Here is a 19,572-nt window from a genome sequence, read left to right as displayed (position 1 = left end):
AAAGTGAGTAACACAGAGGCAATGTGGGAGGATGATTGTGAAACCTTGTGGGTGGAATAACAAAGCGAGATAAACATTGCAAATCTAATTTTTGGTGCAATCTACACGCCCCCCAACATCACTGAGGAGTTGGAAGGTCGATAGCATAATATGATGGTGTGAACTGCATAGGCTATTACAGTATTCATTATGCAAGATTTTTAACTACCCAGACAATGACTTGGTGATGGTTCTTGTTCATCTGTATGTAGGAGAACATTTTCTCAGCTTGTTGCAGGATAATTTTATCGGTCAGTTTTTGAGAGACCCCCAAAAAAGTGATATTCTGTTGAATTTGGTCATTTCCTACAATGTAGAGACTGTAGGAAGTGTCACTATTTTCAGAAACCTTAATACCATTGATTACAATATTATTTAATTTCTCTTAAACTGTGAAAAACATACTCAGACAGGGAGGGAAAATATATTTTAAAAGGCCTGTTTCTGCACTTTGATTCAGGACAACAACTGGAAGCAACTACTGTCAGATAATGATAGTGATGGAAATGATAAATGGGAGAGCTTCTCATCTATACTGGTCAATCAACTGCAAAATGTATTGCTATAAGTAACAAGTATAAATGACAAAAATTAAACCTTATATTGCTTATATCTACTCTTAGGAAGGCCATTAATGAAAAAAATGACATTTAGAATATATTGTTCTGTTTGGCCCAGAGAAAAAGTTCAAAATGGAGCCCTAAATGCTAACATATTGCTCCATTACACTCAAACATTTACAAACCTTTAGGTTGCATTTACACGGGATGAGTTCAGGTCATTAAATGAGCTCGACTGACAATATTCAAGTCATTCAGTGCTTGTTTATCTTCTCTTTACACAAGCTGAGGAAGAATGATGGACATAGAAGGATCTGAAGTCTCCGTCATTCCAGCTCTATTCCCCACCCAGTGTTGCACTATCCTGCTTGACTGACAGCCTTTGTGCTGTGTGTCTTCAGGCAAAGTTCACTCTCTATGGGAGACAAGGCTTTTTTACCATAAGAAGTATTAATCTGTGGAACAGCTTACCCTAGGAGCTGGTCACAGACGGAACAGACCATGGTTCAAATATAAGGCTTTGATGCTTTTGTTAGAAGAAAAAACATAAATACTTATGTGAATGAGAAAAATCTTATTCTGAATATTGATCCAGTCGATCGACACTCAGGATCACTAGGGAAAACTTTCTCATTAGGGCAGACTGTAATCTGCATTATAGATGTACTTAAACCCCGATCCCTTTATTCTTTCAATACAATGGGATCCTGCTAACACTGTTGACAATGTTCAAAAATATAGGACATTATATATTTGTTTCTAGATGCTCTAATTTTCTCTAGTAGTATTTTTAGCATCTAATAATTGGTAATTAAAATATTAAACCCAACATTTTAGACTTGTTAGATTCAGAAACCATAATTATTGGCCTAACATTGGAATATTTATTCTGATGAACACATAGACCAGTTACATTGTCTAACACTTAAAATACATAAAATTAAAAGAAAATGGCATAAAACAAGTCAGATGATAATTTGGTAATGTCGCGGGCGGGGAGGAGGGTGTCAGCACACTACGCTCACCCCTTCTGCTTGGGTCCGGCGGCTGCTGCTCAGTGGTGGCTCGAGCTGTGGGCCGAATCCCGGGGGTTCTCGAGCGGCACTCCTCGCCCGTGAGTGAAAGGGGGGTTGTTGGGTGTGGGGATAGTTTATTGTCCGTGACACCACCCACGGTTGTGGTGATTTCACCACCGCTGCTCAATATGGGGATCCCGGGGATGGTGATGTGGAGCAGCCAGGTGTTGCGTTGCCCCTCCGTGGGTAGGGGTTGGTGATCCCGGGGCCCGGTGATGAGATGGGAGATGCAGAGCCTGGTGGGCGCAGGGACGCGGGAGCAGCGCTGTGCCTTGCGGCACTGTGGTACTCACTCAGCCTGAGACGTTGACACAGCTTTACGGTAAACCACACGGCTGGAAAGACGGTTCCCACGGACGGCTGCACTTGCTCTCCCAGTAGGTAACGGTGATGTCCCTCTGACCTGCACCTGATCTTTCTTAGTTGATAGCGATGGGTCCCCACCGGTAACCCGCTTCCCGGCTTCAAGCTGGACCGGAGGAGCTCTACTTTGCCCGCAGACGCTGGCCCTGAGGAACTGGTGCCTTGGCGGTGGCGGTGTTCCTCCTTAATGGTTGGACTGTTGCCTTCAATCGGGACTTGGTTGTTGGGGGATCGACGTCCCCTTCACTGACGGATTCGGCAAATTATGGCGACTCCTAGCCTTACCGGGGTCCGAGAGGCCCCTGCCCTGGTGCTGACTGTCCTTTGCACGCTGCTCCAGACCGCCGGGTCACTCCCCGTCCGCGGTCCTTCCAGGAACTCCCGAACAGTCACCCCTCTGGACAGTCACCGTCGTTGCTGACCTTGCTGACCCGGTCCTGCACACAGCTGGACCAACTTCAGGCTTTCCACTCTCTTTATTTCCTGTCACCACTCTTGCTTTCCTCCTTTACCACTTTCCTTCCTTTTCTTCACTCCACACTCTAGCTCTTCCCTGAGCTTTCTCTCACTCGAGCCCTGCCTGGGCTAATCTTCCACTCCTTCCACTTCCTCCTCCAAACTCTATCTGCCTGGTTCTTCCCGCCTCCAGAGCTGTGAACTCCTCGGTGGGCGGAGCCAACCGCCTGGCCCATCCCCTGGTGTGAACATCAGCCTCTGGAGGAAGGCAACAAGGATTTTAGTTTAGCTTAGGTGTTCCTAGCTGGGATGTAGGGTGTGTTGGTGCATGACCTGTGACCCCTGGCTTGCCCAGGGCGTCACAGTAACATTAAACAATCTTCCATATTCTGGCAGCTGCAGATTCTCTAAGATGAGTTCTCATAAGCCCATATTTAATAAATCCTTACCTGGATCAGTGATTTGTCACCCTACCATATAAACGAGCTTCATATGTAGCATGTGACTTAATTTGAGGGTAATTTATTACACTTCATGATCTTTGCATTGGTAAAGTGACTTCTCAAGTTCTCTCACTCTTCCTTAAAAAGAGTTATCTCAACTTATTTTTTTCAGAGAGCACCCCTCCCGACTTTGCTGGGGTTGGTGTGCTTCTGAAGACAGTTTGGTCCAGTGCATGGTCACACCACTGGTCTACAATGTGCACTCTCCCATGCTAGTGGATGCAGCTTGGCTTTTGTAGTGTTGGAGAGGCGCAAGGGCACTTAGGTTCATCAGATCCACCAATTTAGCCAGCTTCTGAGCAGCATGATCCCACACTAAAGTATGGAGCCCGCGCACTCAATCACTCAATACCCACATAACTGATCACTATAAGACACAAGGAGTTCAGTGGAATAGGAATTGAGCTGTACAATAGAAATTTAAGAATGGAGGGTATTTTAAATAAGAAGCTCTACAAGAAATTAGCAATTTTGAGTACGGTACAAAAGAAATTGAGACAATCCTTTGAAGGAACTGTAAAAACAAAGAAATAGCCACGTCCAACTTTCCACATTGCCAATAAAGAGTAATTCATTTGTAGTAAGCTAAATAGTCAATGTATAACCAATCAGAAAAATATATATATATATATATATATATATATATATACATATATATATATATATATATATGTGTATATATATATATATATATATATATATATATATTTGCATTATATGGCAGAACTAAAAATCATGGGAAAACCTTGAAATAGTACAAAATAGAGTTGAGAGAAATTTGAAAAAAAAAAAGTACTATCCCATTATTGCGTCAATAGGTGAAATGCTAATTCCTGTTACAGCCTCAATAGTATTCTGTGAATGAATTACAGTAATACAGCTAATTTCTCAGGCGTGCTGAAATAAACCTTTTCTTTTGTCCTGGTGACCTAAAAGTGTTATCTTTCATGTGTAATACATGCCATTTGTCAAGTGTAACAAACAACAAGCTTTTCCCTTATCAATTCATGAGTAATTTACGACTCCTACACACATTCCGATTACATGTTCCATACAAGTTGTGGAATAAGGGTACCTTCACACTTAGCGATGCAGCAGCGATCCGACCAGCGATCTGACCTGGTCAGGATCGCTGCTGCATCGCTACATGGTCGCTGGTGAGCTGTCAAACAGGCAGATCTCACCAGCGACCAGTGAACAGCCCCCAGCCAGCAGCGACGTGCAAGCGACGCTGAGATTGCACGGAGCCGCCGTCTGGAAGCTGCGGAGACTGGTAACTAAGGTAAACATCGGGTATGGTTACCCGATGTTTACATTAGTTACCAGTGTGAGCAGGGAGCAGGGAGCCGCGCACACTGAGCGCTGGCTCCTTGCTCTCCTAGCTACAGTACACATCGGGTTAATTAACCCGATGTGTAATGCAGCTACATGTGCAGAGAGCAGGGAGCCGCGCACACTGCTTAGCGCTGGCTCCTTGCTCTCCTAGCTGCTGTACACATCGGGTTAATTAACCCGATGTGTACAGCAGCTATATGTGCAGAGAGCCGGAGCCGGCAGCACAGGCAGCGTGAGAGCTGCAGAGGCTGGTAACTAAGGTAAATATCGGGTAACCACCTTGGTTACCCGATGTTTATCTTGGATACAGCTTACCTCAGCTGTCAGACGCCGGCTCCTGCTCCCTGCTCGCTTCATTTGTCGCTCTCTTGCTGTCACACACAGAGATCTGTGTGTCACAGCAGGAGAGCGGCTTTGAAGAAAACGAACCAGGGCTGTGTGTAACGAGCAGCGATCTCGCAGCAGGGGCCAGATCGCTGCTCATTGTCACACACAGCGAGATCGCTAATGAGGTCACTGCTGCGTCACAAAAAGCGTGACTCAGCAGCGATCTCGGCAGTGAGCTCGCTGTGTGTGAAGCACCCCTAAGACCATGGAAAGCAATTGTAGTGAGTCAGTGCAGGGGGGAAACCACTAGAAATTTGACCTGAAGGGCTAAATTATGGTATGACCTTGATTGAGCATCACATCCATCATTGGTATAAATAGACAAGCCTTTGAGAAAATGGCTTGCAAACAAGTTATAAAATGGCTATTCATGATGGAGGCTTGGGTATTCAACAAATCAAAGCAATTTTATAATGTGTTTAATAAACTTGTGTTTAGATTGGGCCAGGGTCTAATGGAGAGTCAAAAGTAAAGGTACCCTCACACATAACGAAATCGCTAGCGAGATCGCTGCTGAGTCACGGTTTCCGTGATGCAGTAGCGATCCCGTTAGCGATCTTATTATGTGTGACAGCTACCAGCGATCAGGCCCCTGCTGTGAGATCGCTAGTCGTTGCAGAATGGTCCAGGCCATTTTCTTCAAAGGTGATGTCCTGCTGGGCAGGACACGTCGCTGTGTTTGACACTGTGTGACAGGGCCACAGTGACTGCTGAGATCGTTATACAGGTCGCTACTGCGACCTGTATCGTTCCTGCATCGCTGGTAAGATCTGACTGTGTGACATCTCACCAGCGACCTCCCAGCGACTTACCTGCGATCCTTAACAGATCGCATCATTTTCAGGATCGCTGATAAGTCGTTGTGTGTGACTGGGCCTTAAGGCTATGTGCACACGGTGCGTTTTTCTCGGCGTTTTTGCGCGTTTTTCGGGTGCGTTTTTGGCCTCAAAACTGCATGACTTTGCTTCCCCAGCAAAGTCTATGAGTTTTCATTTTTGCTGTCCCCACACAGCGTTTTTTTTCAGCTGCGTTTTTGTGGTGACCACAAAAACACAGCATGTTAATTATTCCCGCGTTTTTCACTGCGCTTTTCATCCATTGAGTTCAATGGGATGTTGAAAGACGCAATGAGAAACGCAAATAGCTGCGTTTTGGTGCGTTTCTAAGACCAAAAACGCAGCTATAAGCACAGGAGGTGGGTAGTAAAGTGACGTGTACAGGAAGAGGATTCCTTCTGTCAGTATAGACAGAAGCATGAATCCTCCCGGTACCGTCACCGCCGCGTCCATCTCCCGTCCTGTGCATGTATGCTGCCGTGCGGCGCCATGTACAGGCAGGAGGTGGAAGCGGCTGCGAAAACAAAAGTTAACAGTAGAATAAAAAAAAAAAAAGTTATACTCACCTGTCTGCAGCCTCCCGGTGCCATGCCCGCTCCCAGCTCCTGTCACGGTATCGCCGCTCCCGCTCCGGCTGTGTGCAGTCTCCCCGGGGCAGGACCTTGCTTGCAGGACCTGGCGATGGATCACCTGATGCAGTCACCTGACGCATCAGCTGATCGAGTCTCGGGCTGACGCGGGCGCCCGGCCGGTATCAGCGGATGCGTCAGGAGACTTCATCCCTGATTACCGGCAGCTGCTGCAGCGATCGGACAGGATCAGACTCCCGCCCCATCGCTGCAGGAGCTGCCGGTAATTCAGCACATAAGTGAGTATTATTTTTTTTTTTTTCTACTGATGCATCTGCTGATTGTATAATCGGCTTTTATACAATCAGCTGATGTGTGATGGGATTCACATCCTTTAACCTGACACATCATCTGATCGCTTTGCCTTCCAGCAAACCGATCAGATGATATTGGATCCTGATTGGACGGCGCGGGACCCTGACCCAGGATTACTGCGGAGGGGGGTTTATTTCAATAAAGATGGAGTCACTAATTGTGTTGTGTTTTATTTCTAATAAAAATATTTTTCTGTGTTGTGTTTTTTTTTTATCTTTACTAGAAATTCATGGTGGCCATGTCTAATATTGGCGTGACACCATGAATTTCGGGCTTAGGGCTAGCTGATAATATACAGCTAGCCCTAACTCCATTATTACCTGGCTAGCCACCCGGCATCAGGGCAGCCGGAAGAGTTGGATACAGCGCCAGAAGATGGCGCTTCTATGAAAGCGCCATTTTCTGGGGTGGCTGCGGGACTGCAATTCACAGCGGGGGTGCCCAGAAAGCATGGGCACCCTGCACTGTGGATTCCAATCCCCAGCTGCCTAGTTGTACCCGGCTGGACTCAAAAATGGGGCGAAGCTCACGTCATTTTTTTTTTTAAATTATTTCATGAAATTCATGAAATAATTTAAAAAAAAAGGGCTTCCCTATATTTTTGGTTCCCAGCCGGGTACAAATAGGCAGCTGGGGGTTGGGGGCAGCCCGTACCTGCCTGCTGTACCCGGCTAGCATACAAAAATATGGCGAAGCCCACGTCATTTTTTTTTTTTGGGGGGGCAGAGAAATCCTGCATACAGTCCTGGAAGGAGGATGCTGAGCCTTGTAGTTCGACAGCTGCTGTCTGCTCTCCTGCATACACTATTGGATGGAGGATGCTGAGCCTTGTAGTTCGACAGCTGCTGTCTGCTGTCCTGCATACACTATTGGATCGAGGATGCTGAGCCTTGTAGTTCTGCAGCTGTCTGCTCTTCTGCATACACTAGTGGAGAATGAAGAACACATTGAAGAAGGAAATGACATCAGACCTTTTTTTTTTTTTGTTCACTGATAAAAAACGCATAAGGACGCAGTGAGCAAAAACGCAGCAAAACGCAGCAAAAAAACGCACCAAATCGCGGCAAAACGCGTGCGTTTTTTCGACGCAGGTGCGTTTTTGTGCGTTTTTAGCGGCCAAAAACGCACAAAAACGCAGCGTCAAAAAAACGCAGCGTGTGCACATAGCCTAAGGCAGTGAAGTGTCGATAGCATCAAATTTTATTAACATCCCATTAGGAATTAGAAAGGTGACCATAGACACTGGAGCAGATGGAGATCTATCACATCTCAGCGGTCTTTTGTCCAGACGCTCTAAAGCCAGAGAGATTAGACAAGTTACTGTCTAAAATGTCTGTCTGAGCTAAACATACTAGATAGTAGGGATGTCAAGTGGCGATAACTGTCAACTCAATTGCCCTAAACTAACCTTCTCCTAAGGTCACTTACATGGAAATGGCTGATATTGCACAGAAAAATGTGAATGATGACTCCAGGCAAGAAGAAGCCTTTTCCAATTAAATTGACTTGCATAGACATCAAGTTGGGATATCATATTATATAAAATTATGCGTGAAACAGTTTTGGTGACTTTATTAGATGATTCATCCTACTAAACTGCTGAATATATTGGTTTTAACCTTACAATGGTCATAAGAGATTAAGTTGACAATACAGTTTAATCTTACTGTTATTAAACAGGCCATAGATAATTAAATGATGACCAATAAATAGGTATTATTATTATTATTATTATTATTATGATTATGATTATCTTAAAAACTGAATATGAAACACAAAATTAATTTATTTATTTTTCTTTGCAGTGAATTTACTGGATTCTCGCTCTGTCATGGGTGACCTTGGATGGGTAGCATATCCTAAAAATGGGGTAAGGCATTTCATAATGCAAAAATATAACAATGTACTGTACATGTAAAAAGGTTGTTTAAAAATTGTAAAAATATGTACATTTATTGTTTTTTGTACTAGCTGAGAGCTAAAATTTTTATTTAAATGTTCTTTTGTGCGATTCCCATAATTTGCCGCAGTTATGTTGTACATGATGCATCTGTCAGAGAGTGTCAAATGCTTTTTCTTTGATTTTTTTTCCTCTACGTTCTGAGACAAATTACTGGTTTGTTTCCTTGGTAGAAAAAAAAATAAGCTTTTACTGAGTTCGTTCCATGATGGAATTTACTTCTTGCTGTGAGACAGAAAACAGTATTAGCGAGCACGTTACATTTTTTCTCTTTTTACCATACAGGGAATACGGCCATAGTTTAAGTCTATAGAAGGTCCTGATTAATATTAAATATTTAAGTTGTGTATAGACCGGGATGGGTATAAATGAGTAAAGGTGTAAAGATTTGTAGCAGGGGTAGCATTGTCTGTAAACTGGGATAGGTAAAAATAAGTGAATGTATTGATATGTACGTTATTGCCAAGGATTCGGAGGAAGAACTATATGTCATGTGATGACATACTTTAAGGCTTTTTGTTGTAGGTTGACTCTTGATGAAACAAGAGTATAAAAATGTTCATCACCAAAAAAGGTCTCTATGTGCTAGACCCCATAAACAAATATGGACCGCACCTACTAGATACCCTAAGTAAATATAAAACCCAGACCTTCAAAATAAATATAGACCCTTACACGTCCCTAAAATATTGACCCAGACCCCAATGTAAGTTAAGACACTGAAAGAAAACAGCCCTCAGTCAATGTATAAAAGCACCTAGACTAGAATCATTTAAGATATAGCAACCCCCCTCCATTTAACTGACCCCAGACCAGAGTACACTTTGTATATATCTCATTTCAGAGCTTAGTACACACTCACAGTTTTCTCAATAACTCCATAAAAAAAAACAAGTCCAAGCATTGATTATTCCTTGTTGTAGGAAATCTATGGTTAACATCAAGATCCAGCTTGGGGAGCTTTCATATTGGTAATGGGTTGTTAGGCATCAACTGGTACAAAAAGCCTACTTTCTGTGATTGATGGGATCTGGCACACCAATGAGAACCATTTAATGATAATGGCGGTGTTCACCTGCCGATGGAGCTCAAACCCCAGACATGGACTGGCTACAGATGGGTAGGGTTTCAACCGCATTGCAATGCTGTGATTTTGTATTATACTAGAAGGTGGCCCGATTCTAACGCATCGGGTATTCTAGAATTTACATATTGTGTAGTTAATGTATGATTTTTGTTATATATATAGATGTTGTTGTGTGTAGTTGCCAAGTGTTTGTGTAGGGCACTGTAAGGCGGGCTTTGCACACTACGACATCGCAGGTGCGATGTCGGTGGGGTCAAATTGAAAATGACGCACTTCCGGCATCGCATGCGACATCGTAGTGTGTAAAGGCTCAATGATACGATTAACGAGCGCAAAAGCGTCGTAATCGTATCATCGGTGCAGCGTCGGCGTAATCCATAATTACGCTGACGTGACAGTCCGATGTTGTTCCTCGCTCCTGCGGCAGCACACATCGCTGTGTGTGAAGCCGCAGGAGCGAGGAACATCTCCTACCGGCGTCACTGCGGCTTCCATAGGATATGCGGAAGGAAGGAGGTGGGTGGGATGTTTACATCCCACTCATCTCCGCCCCTCCGCTCCGATTGGCCGCCTGCCGTGTGACGTCGCTATGACGCCGCACGACCCGCCCCCTTAACAAGGAGGCGGGTCGCCGGCCAGAGCGACGGTCGCAGGACAGGTGACTCCATGTGAAGCTGCCGTAGCGATAATGTTCGCTACGGCAGCTATCACTAGGATATCGCTGCTGCGACGGGGGCGGGGACTATCGCGTTAGGCATCACAGCATCGGCCTGCGATGTCGCAGCGTGCAAAGTACCCCTTAATGTTCTGGGTGTTGTCTGGGTGTGGGGGTGTGTGAGAGTGGTGTTGTATGTGTGTTGCGTTGTGTGTGTTGCGTTGTTTGTGGAGCGCTGTGTGTCTGCAGCATTCTGTGTGTGTGATGCTGTGTGTGTTGCGCAGTTTGTGTGGGTGTGGAGTGCGTGTGTGTGTTTTGGGGGGAGGTATGTTTTGTGCAGTGTGTGTGTTACGCGGTATGTGCGTATATTTATGTATGCCGCGGTGTTTGTGTGTTGGGTGTTGTGTGTGTGCGGCGTTGTCTGTGTGTGTGTGGGTGTCTGTGTAGGAAAGTGTTTGTGGTTCCCAGTGTGTGTGTGGTGTGTTGTGTGGTGTGCATGTGGTGGTGTGTGTGTGTGTTTTGTGGGGAGGTGTGCACCCCTCATCGTGATCCATCCCCCATGCTGCGCACCCCTCATCGTGCTCCATCCCCCATGCTGCGCATCCCCCATCGCGTTCCATCCTCCATGCTGCGCACCCCCATCGTGCTCCATCCCCCATGCTGCGCACCCCCCATCGTGCTCCATCCCCCATGCTGCGCACCCCTCATCGTGCTCCATCCCCCATGCTGCGCACCCCCCATCATGCTCCATCCCCCATGCTGCGCACCCCCTATTGTACTCCATCACCCATGCTGCGCACCCCCCATCGAGCTCCATCCCCCATGCTGCGCACCCCTCATCGTGCTCCATCCTCCATGCTGAGCACCCCTCATCGTGCTCCATCCCCCATGCTGCGCACTCCCCATCGTGCTCCATCTCCCATGCTGCACAACCCCCATTGTGCTCCATCCCCCATTCTGCGCACCTCCCATCGTGCTACATCTCCCATGCTGCGCACCCCCCATCGTGCTCCATCCTCCATGCTGCACACCCCCCATCATGCTACATCCACCATGCTGCACACCCCTCATCGTGCTCCATCCCCCATGCTGCACACCCCTCATCGTGCTCCATCTCCCATGCTGCGCACCCCCCATCGTGCTCCATCTCCCATGCTACGCACCCCCCATCGTGCTCCATCCCCCATGCTGCGCACCCCCCATCATGCTACATCGCCCATGCTGCGCACCCCCATCGTGCTCCATCCTCCATGCTGCACACCCCTTCCATCGTACTCCATCTCCCATGCTGCGCACCCCCCATCGTGCTACATCTCCCATGCTGCGCACCCCCCATTGTGCTCCATCCTCCATTCTTCACACCCCCCATAGTGCTCCATCCTCCATGCTGCACACCCCCAATCGTGCTCCATCCTCCATGCTGCACACCCGCTATCGTGCTCCATCCCCCATGCTGGGGCCGCCGGGGGCGGGTCCGAGCGTGGCAACGTTTGCCAGGGGCGGGGCTGAGCGGGCACGGCTTCAGCGTATGCCAGCTCCCTGCACATGTGTATCGGGAGCCGGTGTACGCTGGTAACTATGATACACATCGGGTAACTAAGGGAAGCGCTTCCTATAGTTACGCGATGTGTATCATGGTTACCAGCGTACAACGGCTCCTTCACGATCCCAGCATCACAAGGTTATGTCCGCCGGGGGCGGGGCCGAGTGTGCCAATGTGTGGCGGGGGCGACCGGGCGAGGCTCAGCGTATGCCGGCTCCATGCACATGTGTACCGTGAGCCGGTGTACGCTGGAGCTGGCGATGCGTGAGGAGGGCCGGGGCGAGCGCTAATCCATGCGGGGGGCGGGGCCAGGCCGAGGCGAGCGGCCAATCCATGGGGGGGCGGGGCCAGGCTGAGCCCAGCGGCCAATCCGACAGTTGTCACTGTAACGACACTGTCACGGTGACACAATTTTGGAGCAAGACAGACAGACAGACAGAATAAGGCAATTATATATATAGATATGTGTTCATCTGTGCAAGAATACATGTTTTATAAGGATCTGTTTAGTAAGGAGCCCAAAAAAACCATACTGCCCATCACTTGTTCAGGTGAATGGGCTCAGGAGGAGTGTAGGCAGGATGCTTTTCTGAGATGGGCCTGGATACAGGGGGTGACTTTTAAAAATCTGGTTAATCTAAAAATGCAATGATGCTCCAGGAGTACCTTCTATCTGAGTGAGTTTATGTCCTCTGTGCCTCCAATATAAGGCTCTTTGAATTGTATAATGGAGACTCACTGTCACCTTCTTCTGGCCATGTTATTCCCCCCTTCTCTCCTTTCTTGCTCACTCAATCAGTTTTTATCTGGTACTCCTTTTTTTCTAGGTTACAAATAGAAACACTTGCTTCTTGGGACTGTAGTCCAGGACACTCCAGTATAAGAAGGGCTAATACCTGCTATTGTGAGTTTGCTTGGCAATAGCTGCAGCATCCAGTGCACATAATGGTCCCAGAGATTACATTGGTAAAGAAAACTTCCTACACTCCCAGTCCCTGGAGACTGTATAGGGAAATAAATTACAGTAATGGGCTGTGATCTTCCTTTCTGATGTAATTTGTAGCTTCGCCCTATCCACCCGTCCTTTATACATGGAAAGAATAAGAAAGTAAAACTTTTCATACTGCTCTTCATCTTCAAACAAGTGTTAATTCCTGAATATTGCAGGAATAATTAAGGTTGCCAAATGTATTAGGACCCCTGGAAGACTCACAGAAGTAGGGAAGATCATATGGTCAACAAGGTGCTTAACAAAAAATTCCAGATAGAAAAATAAAGATTAAAATATAAGTTAACAATCCATGGGGTCCGCTCACTATGATACTCTTTTCCATTTTGTTCTATGTCATTCTATTGTAGAGATATCTTCTAAAGTTTCATTTGTGAAATCTCTGTTTGCAGTTCAGCTTGGCGCTCCTCCACAGTCTTCTCTGGGGGCGTTCACTTTCACTCCTCCCTCACAGGTGCTGCCAATCACAGCTCAGCAAAGCTTGAGACTGTTTCACTACAAGATCAACTCAGAGCTGTGATTGGTAGCATCTATAAAGGAGTGGAGAAAGTACACGCCCACAGAGAAGACTCTGAAGAAAAGCCCAGTTAGACTGCAGGAAGACATATTCAATAGTGAACTCCAGAAGAATGAAATGTGATAATCTCTATAATGGAGCAACACAGCACAAAATGGACAGATTGTCAGAATCAGGAGACCTCAGAGATTTTTCCAAGGTATGCAAGTTACGGTAATTTTTCGAGCAAGTGACTGGTCCTCTTTAAACACAGATTTTGACAGACTGGTTGCTATGGATACAATTAAATACAACAGCCTTTAAATTGCTACATTATTAGCAACCTTTCTACGTCCAAATTTAGAGATATTTATCTCAAGGATTTAATTGTCTTTTAGAAAAAAAAACAAAAAAACAAATAAGGATTCTTGACTGTAATTAATCCATAATTTTCTTTTAAAATAAATTTAGCTAATGAAAGTAAATCCCCAAATTTACATTTATGTGTCTTATGTCTAATCTGTTATTTTATTAAAATATCAGAAATCATGTATTGTGAAAAATATGCAACAGGGACAAGTCCAGGGACTGAGGTGAAAATAGCTATTGATGAACAAGGAATTTGTAGATCTATAGATCTAATATAGATAGATCTCACATCACGAACAGTAGTTTAATGTAAGCATATATATATATATATATACTAGCTGTACTACACGGCTTCGCCCAGGTTAATAACTGCTGTTAACAAAATAGAGTGTATTAACAAAACTGTATTCTGCACACAAAAAACCCAAAACAAATAGATATAAATGTAATTATAATGTCTGTCTCCCCCTCTGTATATACCTCTCTGTCTCTCTCTATCTCTTTGTCTGTCTATCTCTTTCCCTGTCTGTCTCTGACTGTCTCTGTCGTTCTCCGTCTGTCTCAATCTCTTTCCCTGTCTGTCTATCTCTTTCCCTGTCTGTCTATCTATCTCTGTCACTTTCCTTGTCTGTCTCTTTGTCTGTCTCTTTACCTGTCTTTGTCTGTCTCTTACCCTTTCTTTCCCTGTCTGTCTGTTTCCCTGTGTCTGTCTATCTCTTTGTCTGTGTCTGTCTCTTTACCTGTCTGTGTCTGTTTCTTACCCTGTCTCTCTATTTCCCTCTCTTTCCCTGTCTGTCTCTTTCCCTGTCAGTCTGTCTCTTTGTCTGTGTCTGTCTCTTTGTGTCTGTCTCTTACCCTGTCTATGTCTGTTTCTTACCCTGTCTGTGTCTGCCTCTTTCCCTGTCTGTGTCTGGTCTGTCTTTTTCCCTGGCTGCATTGTGACATGCCAACATTCCATTTAAGGGCGTGGCTGCATATTCTTCTGAAGTTCTGGCTGCACTGAGGCTCCCAGCTCCATTTGCTTTAATGGAGGCAGGTTTTTTGGTGAATAACTGTAAAGTGCGGGTTAAAATTTCCCCTCAATACATAGCCTATGACGCTCTCGGGGTCCAGACGGTGCGACGGTGCAGATGCCAATCCCGGACATACATACATACACACACACATACACACATTCAGCTTTATATATTATATATTTATATATATATACTAGCTGTACTACCCGGCTTCTCCCGGGTTAATAACTGCTGTTAACAAAATAGAATGTATTAACAAAAATGTATTCTGCACACAAAAACCACAAAACAAATAGATAGAAATGTAATTATTAAATTGTTGCCTATATTAACCAATCAGAGCTCAGATTAATTAACTGTAGCAAAATAGAAGGTAAGCTGTGATTGGTTGCTATTGGCAGCCTGATAAATCTCCAGGCAACAGAAAGCCCTCCCCCTGACAGTATATATTAGCTTACACATACACATATAGACAGGTCATGTGACTGACAGCTGGCGTATTTCCTATATGGTGCATTTGTTGTTCTTGTAGTTTGGCTGCATATTAATCAGATTTTTATTTTTGAAGGATAATACCAGACTTGTGTGTGTTTAGGGCGATTATGTGGCGAAGTTGGTGTATGAGTGGTGAAATGAGTGCTGAGGGTGGTATATGTGTTCAAGTGCTTGGTACTGTGTGGTGCATTTTGTGTGTGTGTGTTCATATCCTCGAGTGTGGTGAGTATCCCATGTCGGGGCCCCACCTTAGCAACTGTACGGTATATACTCTTTGGCGCCATCGCTCTCATTCTTTAAATCCTCCTTGTTCACATCTGGCAGCTGTCAATTTGCCCCCAACACTTTTCGTTTCACTTTTTCCCCATTATGTAGATAAGGTCAAAAATGATTGGTAAATTGGAACGCGCGGGGTTAAAATTTCGCCTCACAACATAGCACCCGGCGCTGCCCGGGATAGTAACAGTCTCTGTTTCTCTCCCATTCTCTGTCTGTCTCCCCCTCTATATATATATATCTCTGTCTCTCTCTTTGTCTGTCTCTTTCCCTGACTGTCTGTCTCTTTCTCCATCTGTCTCAATCTCTTTCCCTGTCTGTCTATCTATCTCTTTCCCTGTCTGTTTATCTATCTCTGTCACTTTCCCTGTCTGTCTCTTTCCCTGTCTGTCTCTTTCCCTCTCTTTCCCTGTCTGTCTATCTATCTCTGTCACTTTCCCTGTCTGTCTCTTTCCCTGTCTGTCTCTTTCCCTCTCTTTCCCTGTCTGTCTCTTTCCCTGTCAATCTGTTTCTTTGTCTGTGTCTGTCTCTTTGTGTCTGTCTCTTACCCTGTCTATGTCTGTTTCTTACCCTGTCTGTGTCTGCCTCTTTCCCTGTCTGTGTCTCTCTTTCCCTGGCTGCATTGTGACACGCCAACATTCCATATAAGGGCGTGGCTCTGTGTCTGTCTCTTTCCCTGGCTGCATTGTGACACGCCAACATTCCATATAAGGGCGTGGTCGCGCATTCTTCTGAAGTTCTGGCTGCACTGTGGCTCCCAGCTCCATTCGCTTTAATGGAGGCAGGTTTTTTGTTGAATGACTGTAAAGAGCGGGGTTAAAATTTCCCCTCAAAACATAACCTATGACGCTCTCGGGGTCCAGAAGTGTGAGTGTGCATAATTTTGTGGCTGTAGCTGCGACGTGTGGATGCCAATCCCGGACATACATACATACACACATACACACACACACACACACACACACACACACACACGCACACACACGCACACACACATACACACATTCAGCTTTATATATATATATAAATATGTGTATATATATATACATATTATTTATATATATATATATATATATAGATATATAGATATATCTATATATATATATATATATATATATATATATATATATATATATATATATATATAGAGAGAGAGAGAGATATACAGTGCCTTGCAAAAGTATTCACCCCCTTGGCTTTTTACCTATTTTGTTACGTTACAATAAGTGTTTAGATATTTTTCTAATCAATCCAGTTTGTATGTGATTTATCAGCATTAAATATTCAAAGTTGGGGAAGTGGAGTTAGAAAAATCTAAGCAAACAATTAATTTATGGGATAAAATAAATAGAAATTGTCATGTGCGTATGTATTTACCCCTTTTGCTACAAAGCCCCTAAAAAGTTATGGTGCAAGCAATTACCTTTATCAGTCACATGCTTAGTTACAGGAAGTCCTCCTGTGTTCAATTTAAGTGCCACATGGTCGCTCAGTATATACACACCTTTTCTGAAAGGCCGCAGAGGCTCCAACACCATTAAAAAAGAGGCAGCACTAACCAAGCAAAACTATGAAGACCAAGGAGATTGCCAAATAAGTTAGGGACAAAGTTGTTGAGAAGTAGAAGTCAGGGTTGGGTTCTAAAAAAATATCCAAATCTCTGATTATCCCCCGAGCACCATAACATCTATTATTATCAAATTGAAAGAACATGGTACTACAACACAACTGTCAAGATAAGGCAATACGACCACGGTCAGCCAAACACTCAATATAGCTGGTCTTTGTGGAAGAGATGGCAGAAAAAAAGCCTTTAATTACAGCCAAATATTGAAAGGCTCATTTTGATTTTGCCAAAAGACACGTGGAATGCTCCCCAAATGTATGGAGAAAGGTGCTGTGGTCAGATGAGACCAAAACCGAACTTTTTTACCACCAATATAAACCCTATGTCTGGCACCAAACCAACAGCTCATCACTCCAAGAACACCATTCCCACAGTGAAACATGGTGGTGGCAGTATCATGCTTTTGAGATGTTTTTCAGCAGCAGGGACAGGGAAAATGGTCTGAGTCAAGGGGAAGCTGAATGGTGCAAAATACAGGGATATTCTTGAGCAAAACCTATTTCTCTGAGTCAAGGGGAAGCTAAATGGTGCAAAATGCAGGGATATTCTTGAGCAAAACCTATTTCAGTCTGTCAGTGATTGGATACTGGGATGGAGGTTTATCTTCCAAAAATACAATGACCCAAGGCATACTGCCAAAGCAACACTCGAGTGGTTTAAGGGGAAATGTGTAAATGTACTAAAGTGGCCTAGTGAAAGTCCAGGCCTTAATCCACTTGAGAATCTGTGGCCAGATTTGAAAATTGCTGTTCACCAAAGGAAACCATCTAACTTGAAGGAGCTGGAACAGTTTACCTTGAGGAATGGGCAAAAATCTCAGTGGCAAGTTGTGGAAATCTCAAATAGACTTATCCAAAGTGACGTCTGGCTGTAATTTCAGCTAAAGGAGACTTTAATAAGTACTGACTTTAGGGGGATGAATAGTTATACACACTGACGTTTTCAGTTATGTTGCCATTGTTGTTTGCTTCCCAATAAAATGAAAACCAAATCTTGAAAGTGGTAGACATGTGCTGTACATGAACTAATATAAACCTTTAAAAAAATGTGTGAAATTCCAGGTTGTGCGGTATTAAAACACAAAAAATGACAAGGGGGTGAATACTTTCCAAAGGCATTGTAATTAATGTAGATAGATAGATAGATAGATAGAGGAATAGAACTGCACCTGTTATATATAAAAAGGAGCAAATGGGGATGCAAAGCTCTCAGACATAAGCCTAATCTAAATATCTAAAGACAAAAATGGAAGCAGCACTCCAAAAATACTGCAAATTATAGGACTTTAATGATCTATCTTAACGCCTTAGATTGTGCTGTCAAAATGTGACAGCACAATTTAAATGGCCGCAGCAGGGAAATTGCCTTTTCCTGCTGCCATCGGAGGCCCTGAGATGTGATCATGGGGAGCAGATGGTTGCCATGATAGTGACTCCTGTGGCTATCATGTTGTAGTTCCTGTTACATAGTTACATAGTTACTTAGGTTGAAAAAAGACCTAGGTCCATCTAGTTCAACCTTCCTCCACCAGTTCTACATTTTGTCCCTAAGTCACTTATAACCAACAATGTTTTGTGTACTTGGAAATCATCCAGCCCTTTTTTGAAAGCTGTTATAGTATCTGCCATTACTACTAGAGTTGAGCGCGGTTCGCGGTTCGAGGTTCTCCAGTTCGCGGCCCGAGTGATTTTTGGGGGCTGTTCTAGATAGAACTAGAACTCGAGCTTTTTGCTAAAGCTCGATAGTTCTAGATATGTTTGAGAACGGTTCTAGCAGCAAAAAGCAGGGCTTTTTACAGCTACAGTGTGCAGGAGCCATCGCTGGCAGCCTGCCAGAAGCTGGTAACCAAGATAAACATTGGGTATCCAAGCAAAGCGCTTTGGTTAGTAACCCGATGTTTATCCTAGTTACGTGCAGGAAGCCCACACTTCCCCGCTCAGCTCACTCCGCCCCCTCATGCACGCGGCATGTACACACACACTCTCTCACACACACACACACACACATCCCCAGCCATGCAGTCCACGACACTGACGTTCTCCTGGCACTCTGCACACATGGTCCCGCTCGGCTTACCTGCGGTGATGAAGTCCCGACCTCAGTGCTGTCACTGTCCTTCATGGCCGCCGCTTGTCACATCACCTTCTCTCGCTTCCGACCCTAGACTGACTACGGGGACGTCACGGGCCTCTCGCGATACTTGGCTGTGAAGGCGGCGGTCATTGAACTCAGTGACAGGTGCTGTCAGTGTGCAGGAGATCAGCGCATGTAATGTACCTCGCTGACAGCAGCACTTGTCATCCCCTGCAGTGACCTGGGCTGACCCATTGATGTTAGCCCAGGTCACTGCACTGCTCTCCCAGCCAATGGGGAAAATCCTGCTCTTCATTGACTGGGACAGTGTGGATCGTCATGGCAACCCCTTGGATTACACCAGACCTGGATTTGTTTTTCCTTCTAATAAATTGGTTAAAAAGGGAATGTATTGGGGAATGTTTTTTCAAATAAAATTGTGTTTGTCGTCTATTTTTTTTTAATAC

The 19,572-nt window shown here is 44.8% G+C and overlaps 1 protein-coding gene across 5 annotated transcripts in view; it reads left to right on the top strand.

Moving 5' to 3' along the window:
* Positions 1-19,572, top strand: part of EPHA5 (EPH receptor A5) — a 641,576-nt gene that overhangs the window by 62,979 nt on the left and 559,025 nt on the right. For all 5 annotated transcript variants that reach the window (XM_075352357.1, XM_075352380.1, XM_075352348.1 and 2 more), the window contains exon 2: positions 8,305-8,369. In XM_075352357.1, coding sequence (XP_075208472.1) covers positions 8,305-8,369 — 65 coding nt within the window. The remainder of the gene's footprint in view (positions 1-8,304; positions 8,370-19,572) is intronic.

The sequence above is a fragment of the Anomaloglossus baeobatrachus genome, chromosome 1, assembly GCF_048569485.1.
Source record: "Anomaloglossus baeobatrachus isolate aAnoBae1 chromosome 1, aAnoBae1.hap1, whole genome shotgun sequence".
Classification (NCBI taxonomy): domain Eukaryota; kingdom Metazoa; phylum Chordata; class Amphibia; order Anura; family Aromobatidae; genus Anomaloglossus; species Anomaloglossus baeobatrachus.
Note: the sequence above shows the minus strand (reverse complement) of the source record. Positions and strands in the feature narration are given on the sequence as shown.